The 26,331-nt window shown below is 43.6% G+C and overlaps 1 protein-coding gene across 1 annotated transcript in view; it reads right to left on the minus strand.

Moving 5' to 3' along the window:
* The window catches only part of LOC126285114 (uncharacterized), a 455,226-nt gene that overhangs the window by 300,769 nt on the left and 128,126 nt on the right, over positions 1-26,331 (minus strand). The window contains exon 4 of the mRNA XM_049984437.1: positions 25,532-25,566. Coding sequence (XP_049840394.1) covers positions 25,532-25,566 — 35 coding nt within the window. The remainder of the gene's footprint in view (positions 1-25,531; positions 25,567-26,331) is intronic.

The raw sequence follows: 26,331 nt of genomic DNA on the forward strand, positions 1-26,331 counted from the left end.
GAAGTGATTAGTACTAATGCCGGTGAATTGGGGTTCATATGTGAAACCAACGAGAAAATGGCGAAGCAAAGACGATGCTATTTCTGACGCACAGACTGCTACTTTGCAGATGGATCGAGAGCATCACCGTTCGACGTGATCACAACATACAAGAATCGTAATAACAAAACACCCAAGAGTAATGATGCACAAAAGCCAAACCTCCGTACCACTGATGTCTTACAAGTATTTGCAACAATAATTTAAAAAATCATACCTGAAAATATTCAACACTTGTTACGACACAGTCAGACATCAGTTAGGAAGGCTTCATCACGAAGCAAATTGGGCCTAAACCAAGAAAAGTGAGCTGAGCCAACGATGCCTGTCAATTCGTCCCACGAGCAATCTTTCACCTCTTCCCTTTCTACAAGTGACCAATTACATTTTATGGTACTAAAGTTGTTGCTACCTTCGAAGTAACGGAGTCGCGATCCACATCATAATAGCGGCTATCTTGAGAGGCTGCATTACGGAGGTACGGACGAACTTTGGCGCTTGTCTGCGCTGCCCAGTGGCCACTATATTCGTTTGAGGAACTAGGAACTGCACTGCGCGAAGGGCAGTATAACATTCCTAGTTGTGTTACTTTATAAAAAGTCTAGATCGCTTGTTTTAATATTTATTGATAGCCTGTTTCGGCTACGAAGGTATCTTCACTTTTATTTTCTCTCTTATGATACAAGTGTATATTGAGACAAATCGTTACCTAAGAACGTACACTTCGGTTCCAAGCGCATTCGCGGCAAATACTATGTTGATAGTTACTTTTATATTCCATATCTAAATTGTTATGGAGAGAAGAAATAACATCTGAAGATAAAATAGAACCGACACTGGTTATCGATAAATCTTACAAGACGCCATCTGCCGTTTTAAGTAAGTTAACACAGAAGCAAAATTACGGCAACTGTATCCTTCTGAACCTCCCTTTTGTATTCGAGTCGAATTATTCCTTGATACCTCATCACTCGAACTCTTTGTTTTAGAGGAACAGTGCCATAAATTTGTTTTTTTTTTTTTTTTTTTCCTCCTCATTGGTTATTCGACCCAACAAGTTAATCGCCAACATTCTTGTCTAGTACCATATTTCAAAAACGTCTTCTCTCGTTGTCTGCACTGTTTATCGCCCACATTTTACTTTCATACAAGGCTACACTGCCTCCACACAAGTACCTTCAGAAAATACCTGCCAGCTTCTAAATTTATATTCGACGTTAACACATTGCTCTTTTACACAAATGCGTTTCCTGGTATTGTAAGCATTTTACACGCTTTCTACTTCGGCCATCGCCATTTATTCTACCGTCCAAGTAACAAATCTCGTGTACCACTTTTAGTGTCTCGTGTGATTATCCGATTCCCTGAGCGTCGCACGGATTTGCTTCGACACGTCATTCGAAACGCGCATCGAAAGGCGGAAAAAGCGGCCCCCGTTGCTCAAGATGTGACGCCCCTCTGTTCGGCCGCTTTCTCGCCCCCGTGGGGCACAGGTGTGTTGCGGGAGGACAGGTGGCGTGGCGGGGGACAGGTCGGCACTGTGCGTCCAGCAGTTGTTTCCCTGGCCCGGCCGCTACCTGCGGGCCCCCGCCCCTGCCCGGCCACTGAAGCCGTCAACAAAAGCGCAACCCCCGCGGTGAAACTGACCCCCTCGCCGGCGGCGGCCTTTATTTTTTCTGCCGCCTCGCCAGACGGCGGGAGATTTATGGGGTTTTAAAGACTCCGTTTCGTCGCCGGGCTGACCGCTGTCCGCGGCCGTTCCCGCCCACGGCGCGGCACGCGCCGCCACGCGCCCACAGGTGCCGACTGCCCGCCAACCCCACCTGCTCCTCACCACTTTCCCTCTCGGGCCGTCTCCTTCGGTAACCGCCCGCCGTCCCTCAGGGGAGAGTATCGCTTCAGCCTTTCCTATTTCAATAGAGGGAGGCGGGCGAGAAAGAGCAGTTGCGTTACACACTACGCGAATGCTGACCGATTAACTACTCCTCGATTGCTTACGATCTGCCCTATTAACCTATCCGTTCTAGTCAATTTGGCTTTATATTTCTCTTTTCCATGATTCGATTCAGTACCTCCATATTAATTACTCGATATGCCCGTCTAATCTAGAGCATACTTCTGTAGTACTACATTTGTAAAGTTTCAGTTCTGTTCTTTTCCGAGCTGCTTATCGTCCGCGTTTCACTTTTATGTAAGACTGCACTCCACACAAACACCTTCAGAAAAGATTTCCTAACTTTTGAATGTATATTCACCGTTACTCTTTTAATGTAATTGCCAGTTGAAATTTTATGTCCTCATTACTTCGGTCACCGTCCGTTATTTTCCTGTCCAAACACCAAAGCTCGTTTGCAAACAACTATTGGCATCACTTGGTTTAATTCATCTATACAGCATTAATTATCCCTTTTTTACTTTGGATGAGGTTCAGCTTACAGCATCTTTTCAAGACACTATTCATTTCCATGTGCATCTTCATATTACCGCGGCGCAAAGAATGATCCATAAAATTTCGGGCGTGCAGCCGCATAAATTCGACTTCTTCTTCTAATATTTCGGCTAAATACCGTCCAGCCATCTTCAGCGTGAGCCTCGGCTTACTAGGAGATGGCTGGACGGTATTCAAACGAAATATAGAAGAAGCCGAATTTTTGCGGCTGCACGCCCTATATTTTATGGATCACTATTAATTTCATTCAACTGATCTTCCGAGAGTCCTTTGCCGCCTCCGTCTCCTTATGCCACCGCTAAACCTGACCGTTTCTATTTCTTTTCACTGGACCATAATGTCTCTTCCAAATTTCTCCTCTATGTACAGACTCCATAAAGAGGAGGACATTCTACAGTCCTGCCTCTCTTCTTTCTCAACCACTGTCTCCCTTCCCCGTCCCTCAGCTGTTCTAACTGCAATCTAGTTCCTGTACACGTCGTACAATTTTTTCTCTAATAAAGTAGAGAACACATTAAAACTCTTAACTTCTTTCTTTCCTTTTTGTTTCCATGTAATAACGAAATTGAGTAATATTGAGACATGGTCATTGCATCCGGGTGTTGGCAGCAAATTTCTCTAGGAATGTCTGTTTTTTTTTTCTTTTTTGGAACCTCGCTCCTAAGCAATCTCGTGGTGAATGGCGGGGCTGTTCACTGAAGCTCTTGTATGGCTCTATTAATCCACAACACAAGAAATGATCTGAAAAGGGTGTTGTGACGCATGGTATCTGCTTCGCGGCTGAATTTGAGTTGCCTAGGACTCTTCCACTGACTTTCAGCTCGTCATACAATTTCCCACACTGGTTGTATATGATCTTGCTCCTTACATTGTTACTATAGCTACAGCATTGCTTCGTTTCATCTGGCTGTAGAAGTTACGGTATATTTAGCTACGCTAAGGACCAGGTGTCAGTCATTACGCCAAACGTTTATCATCTGAAGGGTTCACCGTACCCCTCAATATTCGTCTAACGACGTGACTGCCCTGTAGACAGCTCCATCGTCTGCAAATTGCATCAGGGAGCCGCTGACGAAATTTGTAATTTGTTTTGGACAGAGTGCTAATAACTGTAAGAGTCTAAAAATCTAACAACGACTGAGCGCCCACCATATGAGACATCACAGTAGTGACTGGTTTTTGAAGTACGCAGACGGCGAATTCTGGGAGTAGAGATCGATGCAATGCAAAAAATGTTCAAATGTGTGTGAAATGTTTGGGACTTAACTGCTAAGGTCATCAGTCCCTAAGCTTACACACATACCCATGCCCGAGGGAGGACTCGAACCTCCGCCGGGACCAGCCGCACGATGGAATGCAAGCGTAGATGGGGGGGGGGGGGGGGGGGGGGACGACGACATTATTTAGTTCTCCATGCAGAGCATACGGGTGCTTTCTGATTGACGAAATATCACGAACAATTCCGTATGTGGTGAACTTGTAGGAGCAGTGTATCAGCAGTAGAAGCAAATATATAGGACCATTGTGGGAGATACACACTTACATGTACTGCAAGCACAAGTGTTACTGCTTTATGCGTGTAAAACAGATGCAGTTCCAGAGTTAAATCGTGCAATTTGAAAGCGCCGTGCCAGTCGAGAGGAACTCCTGATGGAGTGCGCTGTGAACGACAGCGCCAAACGGAACTTTATTCATTACCAAGTTGATCGATTCCACAATATCTAGTTTGCAGCACCCTGCCAGCACTTCGCTAACACCCGTTTACGACGATAACGAATGCATTCTCTTCACTTTTGTTACGTAACTTCTTTTTCAATGTAATTAATGTTGAGTGGATCTTCACACGAATGAAAAATATAGCAGCTAACTGGGAACACTTTGTGCCCGGATGCGAAAGGTAACTAAATCACTAGAGACCATTCGTTTTACGGCCGATTCGTTGCCCAGGAATCTCCGTACAGTAGCACAAGTCACCCAACTACGCAGTGGTGCCAATTTCTCACAGTAATTAGGCGTAAACAGTATACTGATGGCTCCAAAAGGACGGGCAATGACAGAATCGGTTGCGCGATCCTTTGTCCCAGCACGACTGACAATAAACTGATTTCGCTTCACAGAGAAACTTTTAGTTTTTCTGCAAAAGCCACAGCTCTACTTGTAGATTTACTTATTTACAGAACCTCGCAGTAAAAATCATTTTAATTTTTAAGGATTCTAGACGCTCGCTCCAAGGTTTGCAGACAGCAGCCCTCGTCATACTGATAATAGACTGATAATTATAAAAACCACCCCAAGAAAAATGAAAATTTCGGGAAGAAGGTATGGTTTGTGAACCCCCCAATCAAAAAGACAAATTTAAAAACATCTTATTACCGCCTTCAGACCCGAAGAACACAATTCAGGGTGAACATTAATAAAACTGACAAACTGCTGGGACGGCTTCCTGACTGGAAATTGAGGCAAAAAGGTCGTATGAACATGTGTCCCGAAATGGACGGTGTATGTGTGTGCAGCGACAACAAATCGTCCCGGAACAAAAGACAGAGCTGCATGACATCCACATCAAAACAGATATTCAAAGTGGCCTCCATGGGACTACACGTGATAGCGATAGTAGCGGTTGTCGTGCAGGATACACGTCATCGTAGTTTGGCTTACACAACTGTGGAGGTCCACTTGCCTGGAGCTTGTACTAGCGTTCATCTCGGTATCGTGTAGAACCCCGTCCTCCAAATCTGGTGCACGCACAATCTGCCGCCTCCCTGCACGTTCGTCTGTCTGAACGGACCCACGACCACAGAAATGCCCAAAGATCGTTTGAAGTGTTTTGTGAATTGGTAAGTGCCTATCAGTGTGCTTGTTTTGGTGTAGCCGTGCTGCCCGTTGACCGTTTCATCTGCTTGGCCGTAAGCAAACACCATAAAGGCTTGTTCCGACATGAATACCGGAACATTCTGCTTTATACAGCCTGCAACACCCAAAGAACACACGGGGCACAGTCAGAGGAATTTTCATCAGTTAGCGCCATCTACCGTGGCAACGACTCATTTCCGGAAACATGTACCTTTTTCCCTATATTTTCAGTCAGTAATCCGCCTTTGCAGTTTGTCGGTTTTATTAATGTTCACCCTGTATGTAGAGGGATGAGGTACCATTAGGAGAACAGATATCAACCATCGATATACAGTTAAGGGAAATATTGTGGATAAATATACCCAGATATTCCCTCGAAGCCCTGCTTCACACAATTAACGCAAATAAAAACTTTATAAATTCTGCAATTCGCACGAAATTTAATCATAGATCACTCTCCAGCCATGTTCGAAGTTGTCCTTATCGGGAGTATGATGGAATAACAGAAGGAGATAGAAGTTTTTTCTAACGGAAACAATATGCAAAGCAGCAAACTGATTCCGTATACCAGTTAATCAGATCTCGTGAACAGTTACCAGCCAATAAAGCGCCCCCTCTTCATGAAACTAACATTAAGTCTAAAGCAAATTACAATTTTCTACAGTAAATGTAACCTTACCCTGTAAAATCCTAGAAAATTAGTAAAAAACCGAAATCCGCCTTTCAGAAATGTCGTATTATGTATCGATACGCACGTTGCGAACCACACATGTGGCTCAAAAAATACCTATTCAGTGCTCTCGCCTGTTAGGGAAGCCACATCTTTGGTTGCGTAGTAAAGTATATCTGCACTCTGAAGCTTCTTTGACAGCGCTGCTCTGCCGACCAGTCAGGGTGAACTCAGTTGGAAGAGGACCACATGGCTCTCCTAGTCTTTCTTGCTCTACTTCTGCCCGTCGTTGCCGGCTGCAGCAGCTCACATCGTTCCGTTAAACAATCGTTTGGATGTTGTAGCTCTTCTTATTTACCATGCTAAGAAATTCCTCTCCATATTGTCTACGTTTTCAGTTCAGACACTATTTTTTGTGTATTGTTGAGATGGGCATTTTTAAGCTGCAGTGTTGTAGATAAATGGTGAGAGCATTGCCTGCTAGCGTAGCATTTGCGAAATTCTGTATTACATGATTTTTTTTAAGCTTCGTAGAAGTCTTTGTAAAGCAATATTAGGCCTTTGTCAGATAAGCGTCTTTGATACGGTGAGAATTAGTTTCTACTTTTGTCCAAGTCATGTCCAGATGTTAGTCGCTTTTACATCCCCCCTCACGGGGAATAGAAGGCATATGGGGCAAATTCTCGGTTTTGAGAACATGTGGTATTGTATTTCCACGTGTTCCCTTGGCAGACATACGTATCTACTTTTCGTGAATTATAGTGTTTATTCACTGCATAATTATTAGAATTAATCTCTAGTTTCTCCGTAACTATTTCCTTCCTGATATTTTTTATGTTCTATCTACATATGCTCGTTTATCATTTAATAGCGCCAGAAACCGATAGGAGCGCTGTTTATTGAAAATAAGGTGTCTTCAGCAAAATTAATTTTGTCATAAACTGCTTTCAGTAGTTATAATATTTTCTTCTTCGTGAACAACTTTCAGCCAGTATAGGATAGGTCTGAGTTGCAGAGAATTTCGGAACAGGTGCTGCAGTATTGAATAAATAGAGAGTTGACTCTGTTACGGCTCTGCTACTTGCTGTTTGGTGTTAGGCAGTACAATGTGCAGGTGGCATCTGCATTGCATTCGTTTCCTTTACAAGAGGATACGCAGCTACACTTATAGGCTGAGTTAGATTGGTTGTACACCTTAGTTATAATTTTGCATTACTTTAACACGCGTTAAAGATCCCTTCATATATTCCCTTGCTCTATGAAAGAGTGATTACTATTTAAATTTTGATTAACTTTATTCAGATTGCGTTGTTGTTCATTCCCGAGTCAAAATTTTGTACACGATAGGGAATATTTTCAGAGCTGTAGCACTAGAATCATAACTGCTAGAAACTCAGGTTAAGGTTTAACGCGCACTAACCATCTTTCAGCACAGAAATGGTTGAATGGCCTTAAGGCTAAAAGCCAATTAAAGTAATAATAATAAGAAGAAGAATAACTGTGCCACTTGCTTACGCTTGGGACAGCGTATGAATTGTACTGCATAACACCGAAAACAGGCATTTTGAGACGCTTCATTAAAATAAATTATCAATTAGCCCATAATGTTAAAGGAATGTGTCAAAGAAATGAAAGTCAACTTTAACTTCTCATCGACGACGAGATTATTAGACATGGGGTACTAGCGGGGAGAAGGAACCACCCACCCCGTCAGTCCCGTCTTAGCGGTATGATCAAGCTTTCAGGCTCACTCGACACACAGTTTTAATTTTTTACGACGTTTCGCTGCCGCATACACGTCACTGAAGAATGAAACATCCTTTCAATAATCTAGCATTCGCTTGCAGCAGCTTAGTTATGGTTCGAACATATACATCAGTCTAATTCAGTCCTGCAACGGGAGAACGACTTTGCTCACCGTTCCTAAACTCATTCGTTATCGCCGTTATTTTAAAATGCTGCAACAAGAGATTACCGTTATTCATTGCTGTTGGCAATCAGAAAAGTTTACAACGCCGATACCAGTCAACATTACATTATGCTGTGTCCATTTTAATATTAACGAAACACTCTACGAGGTTTGAGTCTCACCGCCATTCGGCCATTCAGAAAACGCACTATGCTAACTGTCTTTCTCTTATTGAACTTACTGCTGACGTTAGCTTGGTTAGCTGTGTTTCCTTTTCGCCTGCTGTAGCTCAGGTCGGGCCATTGTGACGTTAGCAGGCCGTGTTTTGTTTCGCACTGCGGGTCTCCGTGGAGACGAATGCGCCGTCAGCTTGGCACGCACCAGTCTCGGGGCCAATTTACGGCACCGACCACCACCTGCTAAAGGCGTCTCTATCGAGAACAGCGCCAAGTAAAGTTTGCATAAAGCTTACAAGGGATGGAGAAAGTAATATCTACGCCATGGTAAAAACACTATTATTTCGAAAACTCGTTAGCTGCACCCCTGTGACTTCGGCTCCTCTGATAGTGTTCTTAACTATTCAGCATGTCTGTGATCGTTACAGTGTGTTAACCTAAGGCTAAGTCGGAGTTTGTCAGGCATGGAAGGTACTTCAAAATGTGTCATAAATGGGGTACGTTTTAGATAACTTTCTGACAACTAACACAGCCATACAGAAAGTCCACACGAACAATGTACCAGTAATAATTTTATTTATTTGGCATCCATAAAGCCATGTGACAACTGATTTTGTTAATCTGTAGGCAATCGAAACTATACAATATTACAATGGACGTCCAGGTACAAAGTTACAAGCTTCATAAAAGTACGAATTTTAGTATAGTATGTTTAACGATATGACTGGATATGGTATGGGGTGCACAGAGTAGTCCAAGTGGAAGTGCGGTATAAATTGCTGAAATTCTCTCTTTCTAAGGCATAGTTTCTTTCCATCCGTCTTCTTCAAATACCAAGTTTAAACATGCCTAAAATGACAGGAACGTGTATTTTGGTTCTCCTTGTAAAGGTGTTATAAAAGTTGAAGGCACGAAACATTAAATTTTAGTTTAATAGCTCAGTTTCCTATTGCGAGTTGTCTACATGTTACTACATCATTAGAAGCTAAAACGTTTCCTGACTAGTTAGAAAATGATGGCCAACTTATCTCAGATTACTTTCAAGTGTTTTTGTGTTTTCCAGATTTTTATAACATTGTAGAATCATTCGGGTTGAATCATCTTCCTCGCATTAAACAACAGGGCTCTTGCACCAATGTTGAACCAATTAACGTGTTTGTTGTAGTTCCAGTGATTAAACCTCAGTCCTGCAATAGCTCCTGAGAAACTTCATGAAGTGTTTGCCTTATGAAACCATGGTATGCTGGAATTTTTGGATGAACTAAAGCATAACGATTACCTTTGATTTTAGGTGTTTTTATCATTCGTTTTGCCACGTTTCTGTTAGCTGCTTTCTGAATATGGGCAGCATATCATTTGTGCTGGGACTTTCTCCCATTTTGGAGTTCCGTTTGCAGGTCCTTGCTTAGCGAGGGCGTTACTTTTATTTGCACTGATTTGGAAGTGGACTTCCGTCAAGACCATTACGGTTATTTGATTTCTGTCTTGGCCCTGAGTAATGAGGTTAAAATTGTAGAGTCGAAATACATAGCAGCGGCGTCTCTTGTGTAATTCGCCTATGTCAGAGAGCTGCGGAACGAGACAGAAAATTGAAACTACACACTACTGAGCGGTTACAAAATGGAAGGTAACTCCTGACAGCACTATGTCATTCATGTTCTTTTTTTTTTTTTTTGAAAAGATCACAACAGATATGAAATAAATGCTAATTTCATAACAGTACAGCTATCTGCCTTTTTTTAACTTAAGAACCAGTGAATTACGTACGATGTTAAATGACACTGAAACACTGCTCCTACAATTGTAAGAGATTAGTTGAACCAATGAGAGGACTTGGTGAAAATTCTTTATAAATGTTCCTCAATTCCGCGGTGAATTGTTTGTCGCTGTCGGCTACTGACTAATAAGTCTCGGACTCAGTTTCCGATAACCACTCCACTTTTTTGAGTAATGGAAAGATCTGGAAGGGGACCCGCTTAGCTTCGTAAGGCCAATTGAGAAGCTCTGTCACTGCTTTAGCAGACTAATGGGGACACGCGCCGCAGCCGACGTATCGCCAAGTCGGAAGTCTGAATTTGAGCTGCGATCCACAAGGCAATATTAGAAGCATGCGTACAGCTGTGGACTTCGGAAAAGTGATAACATCTAAGCTACTGCAAAATATGTTCTCGACTGGATTATCAGAGAAAGGTTTTATAATAAAAACGGACGAGTTTTTCCTATTTTTGAGTAACTGAACGACGTAAACGAATTTCGCAGTACCAGATCTTACGAATGAATAAAATCAGAATATCAGGACGCCCACAGAAGCAACTTGGACGCAAATGTGTTGAAAGATCAAAACGAAAACGTACTAATGAGTTCGAATGGGAAACAGGCTTCCGAGCTCAATGTGTGCCAGAAAACGTGTAACATTAATCTCAGTCGTTTCCGTCTTTAGGCGCGTTACATTGCTTCCAAGGATAACGGGCAACATGGGAAACTTGTTTAAATCTTTCGTCCTGCAGTTATGCACTCCACTTGATTAACTTCACTATATATCACGTGCTGGAACACCTTCAAACTCGTGATATGTAAGCATAACTTCAGTCGCTGAGCCGGCCGGAGTGGCCGTGCGGTTTTGGGCGCTACAGTCTGGAGCCGAAGGACCGCTACGGTCGCAGGTTCGAATCCTGCCTCGGGCATGGATGTGTGTGATGTCCTTAGGTTAGTTAGGTTTAATTAGTTCTAAGTTCTAGGCGACTGATGACCTCAGAAGTTAAGTCGCATATTGCTCAGAGCCATTTTTTTTCAGTCGCTGACATTCGTATTGTGACATAAATGAAAAAGCAAAATGTGTATCGCTCCTGAAGGCGAACATGCAGAACGAGAATGTAGGATGAAGAGAGTTCTGGAAGGACTTCAGACCTTGCTCGTTCTGGCCAAAGTACGTGCCCGCTGTCGCACAGGATGGATATATATTAAACGAAAAAGCAAAACGAGAAAATATAATTCTCTTTTTTGAGATACTTTTCAGGCACACCTTCGTGAATAACTCAGAAAAGAACACCACATGTCCGTATCTATTTTTACGCTTACAGAACAGAGTTAAGAGAGAATGATGTCATGTAGACAAGACGTAAACTTAGTGAATGCACTTCGTGGCCTCGGAAACGACGCTGTGTCTAGACAGGCGACAACAGATAGCTTAATGGCCGTGTCACGGCACCGCAGGACGTCGCTCGAGCAGGCTGTTCCAATTTCTTGCGACCAATGGAGCATAATACTGTTTTTCTGTGACTAGGCATAACTAATCGCACCGAATGAAAATAATACACTCTATGGTAGCCCTTTTTTAGTTTAGACGCACACACTCACTCACTCTCTCTTCACACACACACACACACACACACACACACACACACACACACACACGCACACACACACACACACACACATACACACACACACACACACACACACTATTAATCAATTGGGGTGGAGAAGGTCGCCTTTTTTCCGTTGCAAAAAAAAAAAAAAAAAAAAAAAAAAAAAACTAAATATGGAGTGACTGGACGTGGTTTGGGCCCAGATATTCAGGTATATGAACCCAACGCCTCATACGCTGCGGCAACGTGATGGCTACTCCTCAAGGTATTTGAGCTCACATTATATTAGCAATTGTAATATAGTGTTTTCTGTAAGTTCCTGGAAGGAGTATGCGAATCATCGTGTTAATATTTGGGTTATGTCAAGTTGTCAAAAAAACAAGAGAAGTGACAAGGAAACTGAACAAATTGTGTCGGCAGGGTGATACACTTGTTGAATACACAGTGACAACACAGGTGTTCAACAGAGACGCAAGTAAAATAATTACAGGATATTAACACAGAATGAGTAGATACAAATAGGAATCATGCAGAATAGGCTTCAATTCAGCATAATGAAGCTTAGGCACTTTGGAAAACGAGGAATAGCAGTCTCAAATTAAACTATTTCAAGTAGAGATATGCATTATATTGTGAAAAAATATACACACAAGTGAAATTTTCTGCCAAAAATAGTCACTCAGAGAGAAACCTCGATGTAGAGCAGTGTGTGGAAAGCGTGAATGTCGCTTCGTATAGCGACTATGTTCACGAAAACTGAAGAAGTGACCGTCGGCGAAAGACGGAATGTAATATGATCTCATGGAGTGATGTAGTATGTTTATTAGGAAGAAGTCGCTGTGTGACGAGACTGCGATCTGCGTTCATCCTCTAAAACGGTGGAACAAACAGTCGGTCTCCGGAACTATTAGCCAGAGAGTGCCGGTACTCCAGCTTACATTAAGAAACAGCAGAAAACGTAATATTTTCAGTCACGACCGATATACAAGAATATTTGAAAGTTACGGACTGTCGGAAGGATTAGCAAAGGAATAAACAGAGAGTTACATTAGTTTCTGGAACACAGTTTTGGTTCAAATGGCTCTGAGCACTATGGCACTCAACTGCGATGGTCATCAGTGCCCTAGAACTTAGAACTACTTAAACCTAACTAACCTAAGGACGACACACACATCCATGCCCGAGGCTGGATTCGAACCTGCGACCGCAGCAGCCAACACAGTTTACTGATGAATGTCAATATCTGTGGTGACAGCCCAGCGTATGATGAACAGTATGTGTTTACTGAGAAATGACGAAGCGTTTCCAGTGCCATAAGAGTATGATAAAAAGCACTTCGGGGCAACTATTGCGGGTACAACATAGCGGACGGACACGAACTCCGCAATTCAGAAAAGGCAGAGGAAGAGCACTCCATTTCCCCTACCCGATTTCTGCAACTTGCGCTTCAGCTAAAAGATCGCCTTCATGTTTTTAGGTCTCTTTCGATTAACATGGTGACACTGCTGCAACATGGAATACTGACGTGCTGAGGAGAGTTACCAAGAGAAGAAAACGACAGTCCGCTGAACCAGTCCCGTGGGATATCCGAACCAAAAATCCCATACGACATTTACATTTTCACAAGTGTCCTGCTAGTTGCGGAGTTTCAGTACTGGCCTTTAAAGGCATTTTTGGGCAAGTCACGGAGTTCGGATGTCGCGTAGGTAAAAGTTGCGGAATTCAAACGTTGTGCAGGTAGAAGCTGAGAAGTTAGGATGTTCAGCAGGTAAAAGGAGTTGCGGAGATCAAGGAAGTCGAAAATAACGACATAAGCTGTATTCGGCGGTGCTTCGCTGATGTAGAGCACTCGTTACAACAAGTGTCTAGTCCTACTGAGCCTCTACGGTATGCATTAGAGAGCGGAGTGCGAAAGTACTGTAGCACTGAGGAATTAACCTGCGGCGTGAACGGAAGAATACTGAATGAGGGGTAACGAAGATTGTGGTGCGCGCCTGGGCGCCTGAAGAGGAGAAATGAGCAGACAGAGAGAGGGCAGGTTTGCCGCCCTGCCCCCCGGGCCGCCTCGCTATTTGCGTCGCTGTGTTTACTCCAGCTCCAGGGGGCGGCGTCTGCCCTCAGACAAACACTCGCCGATTTCTGCCCACCGCCACTTCTGCTGCTGCTGCCCCCTCTACAGCTCTTTTTTCATATACTTTACGTTTGTCTTCTCTAAATAAACTGCTAAATTCGCCAACAAAAAGATGCTCTTGCTAATGACAGACACGACAGCTATCCAACATGACTCGTAGCTGCGCGCGTTGAAGGGTCGTCGGTACATCCGTGTGTATCGAGTGAACTGCCGTGAGACGCCCCAGCGGCACTACAGTGCCCCTACTCAACAGAAAGACAGGGAGCCTAACAACAATTTCATCGAGTTCCAGCGTGCGGCTGCCCCACTGTCACTATCCAGATTCGTGTCTGTGAGCTGCCCTTTATTGGTATTTTTAATAGGGCGAACTTCAACACGAACATAACCAATAATTGTGGCTTAGGGAGCAATCCGATGTTTCGCTTAAAGATCTGCTGGACCAACTGCACAAGTTTGTGAGTTACGGGCACTCATATTAAACTGACAACTGCACGTTGGTTTTTATGTCATGTTGATGAAGCAGGTGTTCCAGGAATTGAAACCAATATGGAAGATGTTAGAACTGCTTAAAAGAGAACTTTACGGTACATATCAACATAGAATTCCGAAAAAGAAAAAACGTACTTCTTAGATAAGCGTCCAGACAGGGATTTCGCTCGACTAATCGCTGTTGCCCTTCACATTCCCATAAGATATAATTTCTCAAATCCTCCTAGTGCGAAGAACATCGGAATGATTCTTAGTTCACATGATAGTAAACTTGACGTGACGTCAAAGGCAGCGGTTAACACTTTCCGAGGTTGTCATAACCGTGGACTACACGAGCACTGCTTGGTGTTTATTTTGAAAGAACGAGAATGTTCATCTGTATCGCAGAAGCAGAGGTAACAAACAGCAAGATCGCACGTAGAAGAAATCAATTAAGCCTTTGCTCCATCCACTTCCGCAAAGAGAACGAGAATAACATGCGCACACGTCGCTCATCCCCGTAGGTTATCTTGGAACATGCATACTTCCGTTTGTCGATAGGGCAATTCAGATCGTACGGTGACGGCGCATGGACTAGAGGTATTTTTGTTTCTTGGGATACTGTAACATTGTTATTACGCTGCAGGCACAAAATTTAGTTCTATAAAGCCAGCCAGTCTTCGTGTAATCGAGCACTTCTGGCACTATTTCGTGAACAGGAAGCGAGGAAACTATGAAGACGGACCGGCTCGTCTCGCTCGGTAGGCCTACGCGAAGCGCCGGGTGCGCGCGCACCGGGCGCCGGCAGCAGGCGGCGGCCTCGCGGAAGTCGACGTGGCTTACCGTGCGGCCAGCCGCAACGTAGCCCGCCGCGCCGCGCAGGAGACCTCTGGCGGGCAGACGGCACAGCCACAAGGTCGTGCTGACGTCAGAGGCGCGGCATTCCTCTGTCCGTCTGGCCCAGGGTTGCCAACGTGCGCGTGGCTGCGGGCGCCCGGCCCGGGCCGACCGAGGTGCGCTCGTATAGATCGACCCAGTATTTGGGTGACAGAATGAGAGCGTCAGAGAAGCGGTCAGGGGTTGGTGGGGCTGGGCTGCGCGGCACGGCACGGCTACCGTTCTCCGCGCACGCTTACTCTCTTCAAATGAGGTGTCATTTTCGTATTCCGCCAATTCCCGCCACTGCGTTGCTATTGCTTTCTCGCCCTGGCGTACATGGCACATTATGATTTCTGTCTCTCTTGAAATTTCTTTTGTCTGACAATGTTTTTGTCGTCTTTGTTTTATGCTAGAGACCAAGGAGACCATTAACGGACACGAAACGACGGCTGCATAGCGAGGCTCTCGTTAAGAGCAAGATACTTGTTCCATCGTTAAAATATTATTCGACATTGGTGAAACTGACTACTACAGTATGTTTGTGTGTGTGTGATGCGTACCAACTAGGATCAACAGGGTATAGTGAGCGTATACAGAAAGGACAGCACAAATGGTCATACGTGTATTTGACTCACGGGAGAGCCTCGCGGAAATGCCGAAAATCCCGAACTGACAGGTACTTCCAAAGAGTGAGAGGCTGCGTTCATAGTTTCAAGAACAGTATCAGGAGCGTTCATAGTTTCAAGAACAGTATCACGAGCGCGAACACAAAACTGGACTAATTTAGAGGGATTTATTTAGTCTATACCCGAATGGGAAGCATCCTCTGCCAAGCACATCACAGCCGCTTGCATCTACATCTAGCCAGATTTTCGTTTTTCTGGTTCGTAGCTGTACGGGGCGTTATATCTTGCACGTACCAATTCAGTGTGTCTTCTGTTCATCGTGACTCCCCTTGCTTTAATAACAAATAACAACTGCCATCTACATCCGGAGAATAAATACTGTCGTTTTTGCATTTGTCTGTCTGTGCGGGTGACACTGCTTACAGACGTGCCAAAAACCAGTATCCTGTGAAGGCAGCGAAGTAACCAATCACAATAATCGTTTGTTTTTAAACCTCGAACATGATCCTTGTTTGCAGACTGAAAGATATGGAGACTTTAGACGTTTCCAGGAGGAAAATAATAGCGGATAGAAATTCGTGTCCGAAATCGTCATCCACTGTGACATTAGACCATCGCATTCATACAAGATTCAAAATGGCTCTGAGCACTGTGGGACTTAACATCTGAGGTCATCAGTCCCCTAGACTTAGAACTGCTTAAACCTAACTAACCTAAGGACATCACACACATCCATGCCCGAGGCAGGATTCGAACCATAGCAGTCGCGCGGTTCCGGACTGAAGCGCCTAGAACCGCTCGGTCACAGCGGCCGGCTTCATACAAGGCAATGCCTTCCTACGTACCAGCTAGCTCCGTTTTCTCCATTGGCGATCGTAGCAATCAGTCGCGATCACTGAATAAGAAAAACGTTGCGGGACGTTCCGGCTACTGTCTCTCAGCGTACAAGGTTACGTTGGCTGCCTAAAGGATAACCTAATGGCAGGCACCGGTGACTTCAACTTTGAAGCACTGTTGTGTCGTTTCCGGTCACCGGATGCTATTCTCGATTTGCTCATCAACATACTTCCTACAACCCTTTGGGATATAAAGCAACACTTCTACGATACACTGTATACAAACAGGGCGTAATGGATTGCTTTCAAATATAATATAGGATTTTATGTTAAAACCGACTGCGAGAAATAATATGCACTGCTGTGCTGGGAAAATGTGCGGTTTCGATTTTCTTTCTCCTAGTCGATTTTAACTACTACAGAGGGGAATTTAAACTATTAGACAAATCGCTTCTAATATATACTGTATGTTTTCTCCTCACGTACAATTTTAGACAAAAATTGTATACACAACACTGTGCTGTTTTGTTTTCTTCGTCGCAATGAGTTGTAACAAAAAACAGAAACAATTTCTTTATGGCTAACTCTGTAATCCTGTTCGCGCCATCCGGGCGCCATCCGGACACAGTGGCCATCGCAACTGCACGCAATACCATAGCATACTTCTCATCAGACCCAACTTCACTGCCGGCCGCTGTGGCCGAGCAGTTCTAGGCGCTTCAGTCCGGACCCGCATGCTGCTACGGTCTCAGGTTCGAATCCTGCCCCGGGCATGGATGTGTGTGATGTCCTTAGGTCAGTTGGGTTTGAGTAGTTCTGAGTCTAGGGGACTGATGACCTCAGATGTTAAGTCTCATAGTGCTTAGAGCCGGTTGAACCTACTTCCCTTCTTCTAATGTAGCGTCGCTTGCACATTGTCCTCATTACTCGCGGCATTTCGCCGATTTCCGTGAAAGTTCGAGCATAGACAACACTGATAACTGGCCGTCCTCATCTTAATTATACATAATTATATACATATACAAAATTCGGACGTGTCCGAAAAAAGACAGATACTTTCGACCCCGCAGCCATTATGAATCAATCAATACACGAAGGCATGAATACATTACCTGCCAGTGTGTGCTGATTTAAATCATGGGAAAAAGTTGAAAAATTTTAGGCTGAGGAGAGGACAAGGAATTGATCATTTCAGTGCGGATGCACACCACACTGCAAGCCGTATGGGAATCGGCGAAATGTCGCGAGTAATGAGGATACTGGGCAAGGGGCACTACGTCAGTAGTGTGAGGATAAGTTGAGAATTTGGCTCTGCGGTAGGCGTGCTAGGGTATTCCGTGCAGTTGCGAAGCCTACTGTGTCTGGGTGGCGTAGTGGTCAGCATATCTACCTAGTATGGATGAGCCCTGGGTTCGAATCACAGTCGGCACAAATAACTTCCTCCATTGATTTAAATCGATGCTCACTGGCAGCTAATGTTATTAATTCTTTTGCGTTTCGACTGATATATAATGGCTGTGGGATAGAAACCGCCTATACGCGAAATACTTTCATTGAAACTACCAGTTGTAGCAGCTGGAGAGGTCTCTCTCATACTGTGTAACTTATACTAGCGATCCCAAACTATTTAGCCATTAATTTTAAGCGAATTTAAGTACCATTAGAGGTTTCGTTTGCAATAACAATAAAGAAGACTCAAGGTCAGAGAGAGGAAAATGATGGAAGAGATGGGGGATGAGTAGAATATGGAGAGACAGGAAGAGAGAGAGGGGGGGGGGGGGGAGGGAGAGGAGGTGAGAAGAAGGAGTTGGATAGAGATAGGGTGGAGAAGGAGACGTTCATCGAATTCCCACACATATTTAATAATTGATAGGCATTACCGTGTTCGCTAGTGATAATAGAAACGGGAACACAATGGGTAGAAGGAAGAAAATGGAAGAGTACTGAGAAAAGGAAGGCAACAAGACAAGGAGAGCAGCTGAAGTTACAGGTGTGACCCCAGTTGGTCAACACCGACGTAGTTACAGTGTCGGCGATATCTGTTGACTGTGGAGTAGTTCTGGGCACTCTGTTTGGAGGCGGGAGGCGGGAGGCGGCAGATGCGGCGGCCGGCCGCTGATAGCGGCTTATCTCGCCGCAACCTATCGCACCGCACAGCACCGCGTGGCCGCGCTCTGTACTCGAGGCGGGGGGATCACCGGCAGCTGGTGGCCGTCTGCGCTGCCGCCCAACTGTCAATCGCGTCACCTTTTCTCTCTGGTAGCCCACTCGACTCGGACTGCCGCGTCCTTTTGTTTTCCGTCAGGGCGCGACCTATATCATTTAGCGGCTTCTGCTACTTGCTTTGTGAACAACTTTTTTCTTGAGACGTACATAGCAGGTGTTCTGTTAATGCAAAGTTTCAGATCACGCGCAACTTCCCAAAGGTGCTACATGGAGGTACAGCCGCTAAAAAAACCCTGGAGAATGTAGTCTACTATCTGCTTGCGTGCGATGAATCCCTGGCGAGGCTTAGGACTAGGGTAGAACTTATGTGGCTGCCTCGTCACTCGGGAATTTGTGGTGACGGGCAAGCAGGTAGGTTGGCCTGGCTGGGATGGTGACTCCATTCGATGGAACATGACCTTACCACTGCTAAGCCGAAGGTAAACTTTAAACTACATAGATGGATCAGCAGACAGCATACGTGCTAAATTACAAAAACACAAACACTGCAAGCTAATGAGGCCGAAACCGTGTTCAAGTGCAGTTCTGTATCTTGGGCCTGAACAGGAAGCGGTATACTGGTGGTATGTCTAACTACTGGCTGGCCACGGGAAATTTCTAAACACCTCCACACGAAAGGTGTAGAGAAGGAGCCCCTGAGTATAGATCATGTGATCAGGGGGATGACACCACACCACATTTAATCTTCCAATGAGAAGCACTGGAGGCCAAAAGACACAGAATAATTTGAATCAGTAGTTCCTATGGAGATAGTTTTTGACAAAGAAACGTGAAGGTAAATATCTTCAACTTTCCACTATGGAAAGACGGTAGTTACTGCTGTTCTGGAGAAGGTTGGGTTATCCCGACTGAAACTTAGGTAAATTCTAGGCAAACAGTGCAACTAAGGCTGTTAATTATTAAAATTAATATTACATTTAAAACAACGTGAAGGGTTTCCTACTACGCTCGCTGTCTTTACTAGAATGACAGCAAGAGAAACCGTACAATGAACTTAGTTCCGGTGCAGACAACAGGAATCTAAGACCACTGTTGTTTTGTCTCCCTGATTCAATCAGAAGAAATCTGTTCTCACGCCGCCACTGTCGGTTTCTTTTTTCAGCAAGTGCTACGTCTTTTCAAACAATCCGTTTGGTTGCGATCAAAATATTATCTTGAATATCAAAGTAACTATGGAAAGGCTAGTGTCACCGCACCAAGCTAAAGCTGTGGAGGTAAATAATTGATGTTTTAACAACCTCAAATAGTTTTAAATAATGACGGAAGTAAGTGGAGAAACACGTATAGATCACGTCATAGGGACAATATTAGATGCCATAATGTGGCCAATGGCCTAAGAGACTAGGATTAAGTACTAAATAATTCTTGTGGCCATTACACACCAGCTAAAGCACAGGTATACACGTTCTCAAGAGGTAATAGGCGATGACGATTCTGGTCCAATTATTGGCGCTGAAGTACGGACGTAACGGCATGTCAAATGAGAGGTGTGCAGCAGCTAAAGCCGAGTTTTCAGTCCCATTAGCGACAAGTACGTTAATGGGTCACAAAAGGAAGTCGGCCGAGAGTTAAGTGCGGTGTTTTCCTGGAATGCAGCAGCAGCGCCGTGACTCGCGCCCAGCTTTTGCTGGAGGGCTCGGACGCTGCGGCGCTGTTGCTTGAACCAAAAACACGCTACATTCCAATCTCAACAAATGCAAGCTGTTCAAATACGTACATAGACACAGTGTGTTCTGTTTCCTTCACGTTCCACTAGCCTTAAGTTTCACGTAAAAAAAGTTCTCCACACTCATTATATCTCTGCCCAGAAACATCGCTCATAATAAAGGTAACATCCGGAAATTAAATACACAGTTACTATAAAGTTCCCGACATCCGGGCTTCCATATTTACAGATCTCAGTCCGTACGGAAAAGCCCAGTCCTCGAGAACAGAATCTCTAGTTCAAGACACCGTCCGTTAGAAGTTTTGATGCGTCAACAAATTTCACGTACGCCATCTCTCGCAATCTGCGATTCTGGAATGGTTCCTTCAGGAAGGACAGTACCAATTTCTTGCAACATCCTTGTCCACCGTCTCTAGTAACGTTGAACTCGAGCCTTCCTTCTTTATTTTTTCAGCAGTACCAGTGCTATTATTTTTCATCTAGAGTGTGAACATTAAGAAACAAAAGTTGTTTAATGAACAATGGACAGACAGAAAATTTAAAAAAAAAAATGGATCAGGTAAAAGACTGAAATAGGAAGACGTAATTGTGACTGTAATGAACATGAAATGTAAGGAGGTGGACTCTGTAGTCAGACCAATGTATTGTATTTTGGCAAAAGGAAATTAATTCGCTGGCTTCCAACAGATAAAGGAAGTCCCACACGAAAACATAATGGAAGAGTGATAGGCGACACGGGAAAACATGGAGGAGCAACATGGATTCGTGCAGCTGAAGCCGGTAACGAGTGGGGAAATCAGAAAAAGGCACGGCCGACCTTTGGTGAGCCGCGGGCATGTTTAAGCTTGCGGGTCGACTCGTCACTTGACGAGACAAAGCGCTCCTAGAGCATTAAGTCAAAACTATAGGGTCCGTGACGGTAATGTTTATGGACTAATCTCTTCTGACACGCCACGCAAACAAATTATGCCAACATATTCTGAGGAACCTCGAACAGAACGACTCCTCCATGCCAACTAACGAGGATTTTGAAAACATACATCGTGTGGAACATAACACGTACTTTTCCCACACGACGTCCTGAAAGACATGGATCAAGTCATTCAGGAAGATGCGATATTTGCGATTTCCGGAAAACATTTTACAGCACCACACCTACGCTTATTATCAAAAGTACGATCATATGGTGTATCAGACGAAATTTGTGACTGGATTGGGGGATTTCTCGGTACGGTGGACGCAGCACGTTATTTTGGATGGAGAGTCATCGAAAGATGTAGAAGCAACTTCGAGAGTATCCCAGGGAAGTGTGTTCGGCCCCTTGCTGTTAACGTTGTATATTAATGATCTTGCGGACAACATTAGTAGTAATCTCAGGCTTTTCGCAATGACGCAGTTACCTAGAACGAAGGACAGTCTGAGCGAAACTGTATAAATATTCAGTGAGACCTCGATAAGATTTCAAAGTGTTGCAAAGACCGGCAACTTCCTTCAAATGTTCAGAAATCTGAAACCATGCACTTCACAAAACGGAAAAACATAATATCCTATGAATCTGTCAACTCAGACAAAATGGAACGATCACATAGGTTTAGTTGTGGGTAAAGCAGGTAGCAGAAATCTGTTTGTTGGGAGACTCTTGGAGAAATGCAATCAGTCTATAAACGAGATTGCTTGCAAATCACTCGTGCGACCCATTCTAGAATATTGCTCATGTGTGTGTGACGAGTACCAAATAATACTAGCAGGGGATATTGAATGTATACAAAGAGGACGGTACGAATGGTCACAGGTTTGTTTGACCTGCGGAGGAGTATGACTAAACTGAAGTGGCTGGCTCTTAGATGAAAACTAAATAGAGAGAGTCTACAGATAAAGTTTCAAGAACTGAATGTCAATGACACGTGAATAAATGGCAACATCTGAAGATGAGATTCCAGGCAACTTGAAATGTCATCATAGGAAAAAAGACGCAACTGGTTAAGCGTACGAGTACTTCACTATAAATTATCTGTAATTCCAACAATTGGAGAGCTGTAACACGTCCACAACAAACAGGAATTATTTACTAATGATAATACGAGAAACAATAGAAATACAGAATATGGCAATGTGACGGGCACTTCCAGTCGACAAGTAAGAGGAGTAACTTCGCTATTTTTGACTACATAGGGCATTTCTGTGTTTGTTGATAAAAATGGACTGAATTTCAAACGCTATTACCGTTCACTTTTTTAATACTAGTCCTTTTTTAATACTCGTCCTAGACGTGGATTGTTTCTGTAACACTGCGAGTAAATAACTTAAGCCATCACTTCTATGCCCATTTAAAAAAAAAAATTGAAAGTCTGAATCACTTGAACTTAGCAGATATTGGCTGCATTATACAGAAACCTAATTGGAAAAATGCGAATAATAAAACGGCAAAGTGTCAGACCGATAATACTCACCCTCACACGCTCAATAAGTATTGGTAATTTTGAAAATACTCTGTTCGTGAATGTTTCTAGTATTGATAGTACGAAGATACTCAGCGTCAGACGGTCATGATTTCGACATGTTGACAGTAGGTGTGAGGGCCCCTTAAGTTCTGTGTGACGTTTCTACCGTACTCCTGCCAGCACTCCTTCAAGGTAGTGAGCTACTCTCCACACTCTTGGGTCATAACTAGAGTTGCGCTCTAGCAAAACTATGGTTCGGTAGTTTTGGTACACTTCATAAATAGAAGGATTACCGGTAACATTGGTAGAACTGATAAGGAAAGAAACAGAAACGAATGCGTAAGGGATAAAATGGGAGCGGACGAATTGTCTTTTTTTGTTTTCTTGAACATAATTAGTACCGCATGTCATTCAGTGTTGTTCCATTGCGTATTTTATAACCTTACGGAATATAAATTGCTTTTTATAAGGAATAAAAAATTTGATGATAGCATAACTTCTGCGCTTTTATGTAACCAAAGCAATTACTTCTGATGCAAGTACAATTTAAATTCATATCAATAGATCGTTTTTTATTGTGCTCGAAGGCAAGAGTTTCCTGTTATTGATACATGCGAAAGTTGTTCATTGTTCATTAATGACAGAAACATGTTTCATATAAGTTCGACGAGGTATTGAAGCGATGTTTTATATTTTTGCGTTTTTTATTTATATTTTACGTTTTTTTTGAGGAAATTGCGTTATATAGCGGTATACGAATAACCTGTATTGTTTTATTTATTTTTACTACAACATCCCCCTGTCTCACGCTACAGGTAAACAATTGCCGAATAAAAGCTGAATTAAACATTGACAGTTTCAGTTTTGCTGTAAATTCAGTTTATTCTTAAGTAACAGACTGGAGGATAACTGTACAGAATAAAAAAATGTACCGTAGGTTACCTGGACCTCCATATATTCTCACTCACTTTCTAGACGTCACCTCTTACAGTTTTTGGGGGAATATAGTAGGACGCTGATGGCATGCGGAATGAAAGCAATCGTTATGAGGTAACGTCCGATTGGTATGCAACACACCAAACATACAAGTGTTACGGGTATGACCTTAACTGACCATAGCTAATAGGAAAACTACAGTAGACTGCGTCTACTTCTGTTAGTCTACGGAGCACTACGGTAGTTTTACAACTTCAGTCAGTCAGACAGTCGCGCTTGGGCTTGAAACTTGCTTCTCCTTGTTGTTCACATTCAGACGCGGCGAAATGTGATTGTTCATCCACAGAATAAGCAACAATTTCGCTGGTCTACGACATGATCTGCGAACCAAGGCGAACCGAGCGCCGGCGGAAATATCCGCAACGAATGTCTTCCGCAGGGCGAATTGGATGTAAAAACGACTTGCTTCGCAATGCATATCGAAAGAAAATGAAAGCGGCTAAAAGCCGTGCGTGTGTGTGGATGAGAGGTACGCGGGCACAGTGTGAGAGAGCAGGCGGGCGGGCGCGGGCAGCCAGCCGGCCAGCCCCGGTGACCTCCGCCGCCGCCGGAAGCGCGGCTGCTCCACTTCCGGTGCCCTACCTGCTACCTGCTGCCAAACGAACTCGCTGCACACCGGCGCACACCCCGCTCAACCCATCACACACTGGCCACGCAGTACTCAGTCCATAGCACAGATGCACCGTCTAAGGCGAAGGTAAAGCAAGCCTGCATTTCTAATTAAGACGAAATCTTGGTTCACCAAAGCGCACAGATAGGCATCTGTGTGCGTGGGGGACACTCGATGTCGTAGAATCCAGAATGCAAACCTTTTATCCTTTTTCGAATTATTATGCGAGTTTAGAAATCATGGTCTCTGATTCTACTAAACTGGAAACATGCAAAATATCCCCTTGAGTTGTTTGAAAGTTTGCGCCATTCCGACGAGTTAATGCACGTGCAGAACCCACCCGGTGGAGCATGTTTTGGTTATACCCTTTTACTTTCCGATATGAAAATTTGGAAGAGTTTGCCATCATAATAACTCAAAAACTAAATTTATTTGGATTTTATTGTCTTGATGTAAGGAGGTACAATTGAAAGGCTGCAAAAGTACTTCTGACATATCCTGTAAATTGTATCAAAACTCAATAATGATTTTTTGAAGTTCTCTACCGCTTCTCCACGTTCGGGAAGCATAAAGTCAATGCCATTGTATAAAAGTATCTGCGTATGTCCTTTTCATTTGATATATTGGTCTCTATGGATCTCTTGTCTGTAATACACAACACAACTGGTTTTTTTCTCTTCTGGTAAGTAAATTACTGTGCTTTCTAAGTGTCAAACATCGATCAAAATATCTGTGAGATAATTAATGGCTTTTCTTCAGTTTGCTCACCTCCTCCTCTTTCTCTACCTAAGAATGTATAACGTATCTTTTCTAGAGATGCACGAAATAATCCCGCTGAAAGACTCCCTGAGGTAGAATGTAGCACGATATGATTGTCCCTAAGATACGCAAATATCTCATAAGCAGTCTGTTTTCTCAGCAGTGATCCCACCCAAGCCACCGAGACTGAAGAACTTATAGCTTATATTGCTAATGATGTAACAATTTACCCAGCCAGTCATTCGCGGGTGACACAGGAAAGTATGGCAAACAGCGTTACGATATACCTTACGCCTGGCGATGTACTGTGACTTGCATCGTAAGTATGTAGATGTTGGTCGAAAGATAGTTCCTGGGCAAACAAGTAATATACATGCGAAAACTTGCCGTTGTCCCTAATCACAGCATTAGGAGTGACGGGTAACTTACCGGCAATGTAATGGACTCTCGTCACACGAGGAAACCTGCAACAAAAAGACAAACTCGTGTCAATACGCAGAATCATATTTATAGCTAATGCTTTACATATAAGCAATCGATTTACAGAAGGGTTAGCAGACTGAATCGTCTTCCAAATTCCGACGCGTACATGGTTGGAAAAATAGTGGAATCACCTATCTTATGAGGTCAGACCATCTATAGTAACCAAAATAGGCTAACTACCACTGATGATATGCAACTATAAAATATTGCAGTAAGATTTTGTACCGTTGTTCATAAAGAAACTATTCAGTTTGCTTCAGAGATGCTACTGCAAAACAATCGTCCCTTCTATGTCTACATCTACATGGATACTCTGCAAATCACATTTAAGTGCCTGGCAGAGGGTTCATCGAACCACCTTCACAATTCTCTATTATTCCAATCTCGTTTAGCGCGTGGAAAGAATGAACAACTATATCTTTCTGTACGAACTCTGATTTCCCTTATTTTATCTTGGTAATCGTTCCTCCCTATGTAGGTCAGTGTCAACAAAATATTTTGTCATTCGGAGGAGAAAGTTGGTGATGGAATTTAGTGAGAAGATTCCGTCGCAACGAAAAACGCCTTATCCGCAACTGGTAAACGGTCCATTTTAACACGGGTAATGTATCACGAAGCAAATACCGTCCGCACTGGCGAAATGTTACGTGATACCACGTACATACACGTTTGTGACTATTACAGGGCCATCTATCACAAAGCGAAAAAAGTGGTCCAATAAAAACATTCATATATCTTTACGTACT

Source organism: Schistocerca gregaria, chromosome 8 (assembly GCF_023897955.1).
Source record: "Schistocerca gregaria isolate iqSchGreg1 chromosome 8, iqSchGreg1.2, whole genome shotgun sequence".
Classification (NCBI taxonomy): Eukaryota; Metazoa; Arthropoda; class Insecta; order Orthoptera; family Acrididae; genus Schistocerca; species Schistocerca gregaria.